Genomic DNA, 9,829 nt, shown 5'->3' with positions numbered 1-9,829 from the left:
TAAAATTTTAATTGTTGCCCAACTTCTCCACTTCTAACTCCAATTCTAAGGCAGTTATTTACTGACAACATGTCCAGTGTGCAGAGCAACACAGTGTGTTTTGTCGCTCAGCAGATCAAGCTGTTTACAGTCTCTACAGTATGGTGGCCACCTGGGTGGTGAGCCATAGCCGCCTCCAGACAAACTGCTGACGTGGGTTTGCAGTCGCATGTATAGAGAAAGACAGAAATAACTCAGCCTAAACACTTGTTTTACTGCTGTGTTAGGTACAGATGAGCAGCACGAACACAGGTGAGCAGTCTTGGATAGGACAAACCGAGTCATCAGCGCAGGAATTTACCCTCTCAGCAAAGAAGCTTCTGCTTACAGCACCAGCGGCCCGCTTAACAAACAGAAAATTGCTTCTACAAATCTTACAAACATGGCATTTTACTTGCCTTTTGGCAGTGCTGTGGAGCATGCAGGATCAGGGCAGTATATTTTAACTTTGTTTTTTCTAAACAGCTCAACTGCAGATCCTGCTAGAAAGAACTGATGCAACCCAATGAAAGTCTGGATATGTGAAACACTGCTTTACTTCTGACAAGAACAATGATGGCACTCTGCAATATACTGAAGAGACGTCTTCCCAGGCTCAAGCTAAGGCTGTAATGGCCAATATTTATAACAATAATGCAGATTAATCTTGGTTATCTGTGCACTAACTCTTCCTAAAACACTACTAAGATGTTAGCTATAGGATATTAAACTTAAAAATCCGGTTTGCAAACATTCTGCTTAATATAAATTAAAAGCGCATGTGTTCCAGGGCCTGAAAAAGAGAGTGTACAATAACAGAAAGTTAAAAGCTATATTTAAAAAGTATTATAAGGTTTATGTTTCTTAATTTGCAATCAAATGTTGGTTTTAGCCGGTTTCTTTACTTTCAAAAAGGATTCCCAACAGTCCACTTATTCTCTGACTGGCCTCACCACTGCCCAGAAATGAGCTTCATTTTCCAAACCACCACAGAACTAGAAAAAAGCAAACCCACTTGTTCATGCACAGATACACACGCACAAATAAACAGGCCGTGGCATAAAAAAATAAGGAATATGGAAAACAGGTCATTAACGAGTAGCCATCCTTTGCAAAGCAGAGATGGAGGCAAAATGTCACAATGGAATTTTTTATATGAATTTTATATACTGTATATCCATTAGGATTGAGTTGTGTGAGAAGTTTTCCTTGTGTCTGTCTGGCATGACCGCGGCCCCTGACGGGTATCTGTTCTCTGTGCTGAGCTCTGACCGCTAGTAAAACTCTACCTGTCTGTTTTCCTTTTGTCTCCTTCTCCAACTGAAGCAACATCCATACAAGATGAACCTTTCAGATCAGGTACAGAGACAGCAGCCGGCTGCACATCTCCCACATCTGATTAGTGTCTTCCTAAAAGAAAATGTAGCACAGAACTCATTGTGTGTATATGTGTGTGTGTGTGTGTGTGTGTTACAGAGTTCCACTGAAGAAGAGCAGCGGTTAAGCAAGTCTACTTCTCTATTAGAGAGCCAGCACCAGCACCTGCTGCACTGTCTGGAGAAAACCACTGTGAGTACATACACACACACACACACACATTCACCCTGTTAATGATAACACAACTTTTGTTTTCCACAGAATCACATTCAAATTAAAGGTAAATTGTGTAGATATATTCTTTTAGTACACATCAGGATAAACCCCAAATTGTGCAGTCATCCATACTTTTATATATATGACAGCCAGGCTTAATGTGTATAGACCTAAAGTATTTGTATGCGTACGGGCAAGTGCAGCCCACTGTAGCGTGATGTCCGGTACACTGCATTTGCCTTATGACACGCTCGTCTGCCTGTATGTGATACAGTCTGTTTCTGCCTGGCACAACTCAGAGCTTGGCGAATGAAACCATCTGGCATGCACTGCTGCACACACCCAAACTCTCATTGTTCTCCTCGTATATATTTGCGAAAATGGACCACATGGAGGTCATACCATGAACGTAAAGTTAAACCTGAAACAACACTTTATTTTACACTTAAGGTCGGCTTAAACTAGCTGTAATCACGACACTGGCATATCATCGCACTATGTTAATGTGGTGCAAATGTTAGCAAACTGTTGCCTATTTACACATCCAGCAGAGGAGCAACATTAATTTATCCCTTCTTTTAACTCTATTTTACTCTGCACCAAATAACAACAGCTGCATGCTGAGGTTGAAAACAATGTTGCCAAAAGTGAAAGAATGAGCCCAAAGTAGCTACTGTATAAAGCTGTGTAGATCTGACAGTAACTGCAGAGTTGGGTGATGATTCTTTGTAGGTAAGTCGCTACAGGTGATCCCTTTTCACATACAAGTAGTCCAGTGATCCATTGTTAATACTGTATAAAAGTACTGATTATAGCCGCTTTACGGAACTGATTATGGAAAATTGATTCTGAGCTAATCTCCAACACGCTAGAAAATATTTCCACAGACACATACACAGAGCCATGACCACCTATATAAAAAATAATAGCACACATTCACAGAGGAGTTATTGACACAGGCAATGAAGCAGAAAATGACATGCTACATCAAGCCAGTACATGGTCCTAAATATAAATGTTGTAAATGTCACATCTTTTTTATGACTCTCTCTCTCTCTCTCTTTCCCTCTCTCTCTCTGTCTCCCTCCCTTTGCCGGTCTTGTTCTCTTTGTCTTTGTATGTAGAACCACGAGTTCGTGGACGAGCAGTATTACCAGCAGAGCTACCTGGAGGCGGGGCTGCAGAATTACCCGTCTCGAAGCCCCTCCCTCTCCAGCCAAGGCGGCGTGACGGGCACATGCTGCACCCGCCGAAGCAAGAAGAACCACACCCCTTTAGCGAATGCCAGTGCCCCCGCACACATGCAGCCTTTGACACATACGCACACGCACCAACAGGTCCTTCAGGAGCTCAGCACCATTCACATCCAGCCCCTCAGCACCAGGTAAGCTCAGATAAAAATCCACACTTAGTTACTCTTACACAGCCATAAGCTGTAAAGAGTTGTTTTATTTTCATGTGAGCTCATTTTGAATCAAACTACCTCATGAAGATATTGTATTTGGAATCTGAATGTGATACTTTGCAAAGCACAAATAATGCGTTTGATAAAGACATTTTTCAGTAGCATTTGTATTCAAAAGCCAATAAGAAAAGATGGCATTTACCACTGATGAACTTTTTCTTCTGTTTTGTAAAAAAAAAAAAAAGGAAAAATATGTTTCTCTGTTGTGGCTATCTTCAATTGTACTTGTTGTGCAACATCTTCAGAAGTAAATTCTAGAGCTAGTAGTTGTTGCAGTAGCAATAAACAAGCTTAATTTGCCATCATGTAACTAATGACAACTGACAAAGAGGAGTTAATTTACTTTCAGTCCTCAAATTGCTTGTTTTATTCAGCTAACAGCAGTGAAACCCAAACATATTAAGTCTACTGTAATTAAAAATAAAGAAAAGTAGCAAATCTTCAAGAGCTTCAACCAGTGAATATTGTCCTTTTTGCTTGAATAATTACTAAAGCAATTAATCCATTATCAAAATAGTCAATGGACTAATCAATTCATCGATTAGTCGTTGCATCTCTATTGGAAACATTTGCCTGCGTACACACCCAGAAGACACAAAGCAAGAGTAAAGTTGTTTTCTGGCCACCTTACAAATGCAAGTTGAACGTTTATTTACATTTACACTCACTCACCATTTTAGCTCTGGATTGGTCCACTAACTCAGATATTACAAATTGTTAAGCTTGCTTGATGTTCCTTTTCAACAGCCACACTTAACTTTGGCTCTCTGTTGTTTCTAAGCTTGTTTGCAACTGACCACAGTTTCATTTGCAGCTTAAAGCCTGTGTAGAGCAGAGCTGGGGATTGATTGTCAGTGGGTTTTACTCTACAACCAACACTTTCACAAGTACACTTGTCTTTTTTTAAAAGTGCCATTAAACATGTTTATTTATTCACACTAATGGAAATTTAAACACAGGGTTTTCCAGGGTTGTTTGTTCAGTTTGAAAGGGTTACAAATTATATTTTTGGTTAAGGGCACACCAAAGACAATTTTCTCCTTTGGGAGACAAGAAAAGCAGTCATTGACCAATAGTCAAAGGAAAGAGGTTTCTCATTCACTTTTCCTCAGTCAGAACTGGTCTGGGACATGAATCACAAACCCATTGTTCTAAAGGTCTAGGTCTAACTTTTAGCAAAGTGTTTCTACATAGACTAATAGCAACCATAGTTTTCTTGCCTCCTTTCCTTCCTATAGCCGCTCCAGTCTGAACATGCGCGTAGATGAGCCAGGATCCCTGAACTGCCAGAGCAGCCAGATCACCACAGCAATCATCAGCATTCCCACACCACCGGTGACAACTCCCGATGGCGATGCTCATCTTCCCGCAGGCCCCACCCACCAGAACGTTGTGAAGGTGTCCGCACTGTGAAGACTTAAGTGCAGGCGCGTCACACAGAAAGACAGATAAAGACTCATCGAGACAGACTGAGGGACAGAGGAGGACAGGGATTAACGGAGGAGAAGGAATTCAGAGTCCTAGTCTGGCCGTGGTGGAGCCTGCCCTCTGCTGGTCATGTACTGTAATGACATGGACTCCCTGTTCAGACGGAGGATGGCTTTTAGACACAGTATACTCATGTTAGTGGTTGACATGTATGTGTGTGTGTATGTGAGTGTGTGTGTGGAGGTGAAAGAGTTGGGGAATGTGTTTAGGGAGACGTTTCAGATGATGAGGTGAGTGAGAGTGTGCCTCCCAAATGTCGGAGATGAGTTCCCAGAGTAAGTCATGTGTCACTGTGCACAATGCTCCTTTTTTTTTTCGCTTCAATTTGACTTTTCTTTTTTTTTTTAAGTAGGAGATTAAGGGAAAAGGAAGAAAACTCAGAAAAAAAAGGGTTAGGGTTAACAAAACATTTTTTCCACTTAACCCTGCCGTTTTGTTTTCGTGTCATTTCGGTCAACTCACCTGTTGAAAGCTGAATATCGCGCCATTTCTTTTCCAGGTCCAATATTATTCCTCTTGAGTGAAAATTCTTTAAAGATGAAATATGGTAGGTGTGTCTGTGATGGCGTTACCAATGAGTTTCATATTTGTGAATGAATGTATGTGAATTTTTGCTAGATAGAGGAATTGTGACGTTTTTGAATAGGAGGTATCTGCCTGTGTATGTGTGCGTGTGAGAGAGAGAGTGTATTTGTCTCAGTTGATTGAAAACTTTTTCTGGAAGTCTCTATGGCTCAGTATATGGTATATTTGACTAGCTGCCACTCTGAAGGGTTCACGGTACACATTTCTGTCCGAAATTCTCAGCTTCAAGCCTTTTACACAATATGTGCCTGTTTTGCTAGAGTCAAAAGAGATTTATTTGTTTTTATAGTTTTCTGAATCCCAAACCAGCCCTCGTTCTTTTCCCTTTTGGCTGTTACAGCCCGATAGAACTCAAATAACTAAATTCTGTAACAAAGAAAACAAAAAAAAAACAAAAAAAGGAAGTACATTTTGAATTTAAACCACCCACCACAGTTAAAAGCACAAGGTGTTTGCTGAGAATTTCTGACACATATCTGTCCTGAGCCCGGGTTCTTTGTGAATATTGTTAATAGAATATTTTGTAATATTTGACCATCGTTTGGCAGAACCAGTGAAGCTGTCTTCTTGTTCTCCCTCTCTCTCTCAGTCTGTCTTCTCTCTCTCTCTCTCTCTTTCTCTCTTTCTCTCTCTTTCTCTCTCTCTCTCGTTGTTGTCCCGTTGTATCCCTACCTCCTGTGTGAACAGTATGCTTTCAGTAGTCTTTATAGCTGTCAACGTTTTTTCTTCCCCCAAACTCAGTGGGTATTTTTTTCAGAGTTGTTGAGTATGTGTACTGTATGTGGTTAGGAAATGTGGTGTTTGTACTTTTTGTCCTCCTCGGTGTTTCAAAGGATTTTCTTTACTTTATCTTCTGGAGAACTTATAGCAGGGAAGTTTGTTGTAACGGTGATGCAGAGACATGGAGGACACAGGGTGAGCTCTGTCACCAAAAACATGTGCAATTCTGTCCGTTCTCTCAACTCACAGCCCCAACATGCAACATTAATATTACTTATCATCAAATCTCATCAAAGTTGACCTTTGTAACTATGGACAGTGACCTTTTAGCTGTGCTAACCTTCAAACGAATGCTTCTCTGTTGGCCTTTTTCATCTTGAATGTCGGTCTAACAGCTATACAGACAGTTAGGTCTGTTATTTAGGTGGATGAAACCACTGCTGGGGTTTCACCAAAGCAGGGCAGAGCAGCTTCAGTCACAACAGAATACTTATGCTCCGCATAGATGAAATAAAATGTTGATCAAGAGCACACAGACAGGGCTAGAGATGCACCAATATATAGCGTACTGTCCATGTCAGCCAAGAGCATATTTCAAAAGCAATACAGGAATTGGTTTAATACTATGTCTGCCCATATGTAGCTGATGTGAAACTGTTTTTTTTCCTGTTGAAGTAGACTGTATTTAAACAACTGTTAAACTAGCAGCAAAATGTATCATGGTCTTTTAGAAAAGTATTTAATTACCTTAAGATGGAGACGTCTGAAAAGCTTAACCAGTTTTACACATGTATTTGTACTAAGACTTACAAAAAAACCCACATATCATTATCATCATCATATCAGCCAATAAGGGTGAAAATATAAAGCATAACTGGTACTATATCAGTGCATCACGACACAAGACCCTAAGGTCCTTTAGGCTCCTCTGTTGTGCATCAGTTCTCTCTGAGGTTAGTACTGACCCAAAGAAAGCCAAAAATATTCTAGAGTTGGAACAGGATGTGATTTACCGCTGATATTCCTTGCAGTGATTTAGTACTATTGTGGGTAATTTAATACTGTACACAGTGACAACAGCTGCTGCCTAGATCCATTAGTGTTTAGCCAAACTGTGTGCAAATTTACCTGGAGTATGAAAAGAAAGACACGCATAGACAAGCAGAGCTTTTTCAGTGTAATTTCTAAAAATGGGGTTGAAGACATTGACTTCATATCCACAGCATCAAGTCCGACATTTAGAGAATCTGTTGAAAACTACAACAAGGGTATGACATAGGTAATGGCAGAAAGTGAGGTTCCCTGTATTTTTTGTTGCTAGGACAGTGATTAAACGTGTTTTATTTACTGCTTCCCTGTTTCAGGATAGGGTTTTTTTGTGCCAGCTGCACTTTCTAATGACACAGTTTGAATTATTATGTAAGCATATTTCCGCTCCAAGTGTCAAAGGATTGCATTTTTATTCACGAACAACAAAAACAGAAGTCTGTGATTGTGTTGGTCTCTCTTTCTCTGTTATGTACTCTCCTTTTGATTGTCTTTTTTCCGGGCTCAGTCAGTTTCCCTCTCACTCTTTGCTTTACCCTCCTATGCCACCTGTTGTTGTTGAGACTACTGCTGTGCGTATCTTGTCAGGTGTTAGATATTATTTATGACCTTGTCTTGTGTCCCAACTGTGAAACGCCTGATAAAACATCTATATCTGCCACAAATACAAAATCTGTTGGGTCGCTTCTTCGCCTGCCTCTAAGTCACTCTGTGTGTAATTGCGTAAACACAAGGTAGTGGCTTGTGCGTATTTAGCATTTCCCAAAATGTTCAAGTATTGAACCTTCAAGCCCTCCGTTTTAGGGGACACTCCGGGATGGAGAAGAGGATCTTCCTGAGTTCAGAGCGAAACTGTCTGGTAACTAAAGTATAAATGAGGGGATCCACTGCAGCCTGCATACAGGTCAGCACCATCGCTGATGTCTCCAGCTCCATCAGCAACTGTGGGGAAAACAGGACAGAGCATAGGACAATGCAATTACACCGAATACCATTCCACAATGTTTCTGCAGGACAGCTTACAGTGTGATCTATGATCTCTTAATTTCTTTTTTATTAATGATAAATATGTTGGTTATTCCTTTTCTTAATGATTTGATAAATCAATTAAACGTCTAAATGGCATGACAAAGCAAAAAATGCTGAACATAATTTCCCACATACTAATGTGACAACTTCATGTTGCTTGTTGTTGAGATTCAGTTTCCAAATTTTCACAACAGAGTAAAGCAACAAATCTTTACATTGACAAAGTAATGATAAATTACTTAATTGATTTTCAAAATTGTTGATGATTAATCAGCTAAGCCAGTGCAATGCATTATTGCACTTTGCACCAAATGACCAGAATAACAGAAATAGCTGTGTATTGCACTGCAGTAGCCATGTAAAAAAATACCTTACTTAAAATTCTGGTTTCTGTGGTACCATTTTGAAGCTGTAGTTTAGTTGTAGACTGAATTATCTGCTTTCAAATATTTTGTACATCAGAACATACACCTCACAAGGAATGTCATATTAGGTAACACTGTACAGGGTTTCTGTTTTTCATATACTTTAATTTATTTTACGGACAATTACAGTAATAGCCTTGAATGGAGAGAAAATAACGCCACACTCACTTTGCCCCTGTCCTGCCAGGCGAAGGCGTTCATTATCAAAATAACCACCAAGGGCACCCAGAAAAGCGTGAACGCAATGATTATGTACCCAAAACGCTGGGCCACTTTCCCCTCCATCTGTTTCTTCCCCCGCTCCCTGGCTCCAGGTATCAGAAGACACACCGCCCCCACAGTCTCCGGAGGTACTCCCGGGGCGCCTCCTGTGGACGAGCCCGCGCGGGGAGCACCGGCTTCGGCCACCATGAGCACCGTTCGGCCGGAGCCTTCAGGAGGCAGAGACTTGAGGGAGCCCCGTGGAACTGTCCGTGGTGCTGAAGCAGGAACACTCATCCAGCCCCAGACGTGTTCCGACACCGTCGGCCTCAGCTGGACTCCCCTACTGAACACTTTCTTTCGGTGCTGCCTCACAACTTTGAATATCCTCAAATAGTGGATTACGATCACAGTCAGACACAACCCCCACACCGGCACCAGCACGCAGGGTCCAAATGGATCCCAATATCGACTGTCGCCGGCGCCATGCCCCCCGATGTGCGGACGGCAGAGCATGTAAAAAAGCACTTTTTTGGAGAGAGTCAGAGAGATTATAGCCAGGACGAGGCCGCATGCCCAGATGGACAGGATCCAGAGACGAACCCTGGCTTTCCTTCTCTCGGTTTGGAAAGGGAACGCGATGGCTCGGAAGCGCTCCACGCTGATGCTGACCAGCGTGAGCAGCTGGACGCAGCTGCACAGGGCGTAGGTGAACTGCTGCAGGGTGCACGCAGGCACGGCCACCTGGCTGCCCTTCCCGTACCGCAGGAAAGAGAAGAGCAGCAGCGGGGTGTCCACGGAACACTTCAGGAGGTCACTGGCGGCCAAACTGACCAGTAGCGCGTTGTTGCAGGTCTGCAGGCTCTTGGTCCTGAAAACAACCCAGCAAACCCACAAGTTCCCGGGTAAACCCAAGACTAGCGTTAAAGTCAGGACGGTGCAATTGAATATCAAAAACATGGTCACCATGTGAGCCTCATAATCCGAGGTTGTTCCATTCCAGAAGGTGTGCAGGTCCACAATGTCACCTTCCTCTTATGAAGCATGTGAAACGTTTTAGGTTCATCCTACACCAGTCTGTCTCCTGGTTATAGTCCACATGAGTGTGCTTGAGCCCTGAGTGAGCATGACTGTCCCACTCACCTTCCACCACATGATGATTTAAATTGGTAACATAAAGCTACAGATGGTCAAAATTAGCTGAAGTGGGCCCCTGGTTTCAATAATTTTCTTGAAGGGTGTTTGCCCCTTTGTGTTG

General features: G+C 42.0%; 1 protein-coding gene across 1 annotated transcript in view; it reads left to right on the top strand.

Annotated features, from left to right (window-relative positions):
• kcnd3 (potassium voltage-gated channel, Shal-related subfamily, member 3) overlaps positions 1-7,582 on the top strand; it is a 109,108-nt gene extending 101,526 nt beyond the window's left edge. Inside the window, exons 4-7 of the mRNA XM_046055581.1 lie at positions 1,345-1,377; positions 1,495-1,587; positions 2,736-2,995; positions 4,315-7,582. Of these exons, the coding sequence (XP_045911537.1) occupies positions 1,345-1,377; positions 1,495-1,587; positions 2,736-2,995; positions 4,315-4,489 (561 nt within the window). The 3' untranslated portion in view covers positions 4,490-7,582. The remainder of the gene's footprint in view (positions 1-1,344; positions 1,378-1,494; positions 1,588-2,735; positions 2,996-4,314) is intronic.
• Positions 7,583-9,829: the final 2,247 nt, after the last annotated feature.

Source organism: Micropterus dolomieu, linkage group LG08 (assembly GCF_021292245.1).
Source record: "Micropterus dolomieu isolate WLL.071019.BEF.003 ecotype Adirondacks linkage group LG08, ASM2129224v1, whole genome shotgun sequence".
NCBI classification, from domain to species: Eukaryota; Metazoa; Chordata; class Actinopteri; order Centrarchiformes; family Centrarchidae; genus Micropterus; species Micropterus dolomieu.
The sequence above is the reverse complement of the archived record's forward strand: the minus strand, read 5'-3'. Positions and strand labels throughout refer to the sequence as shown.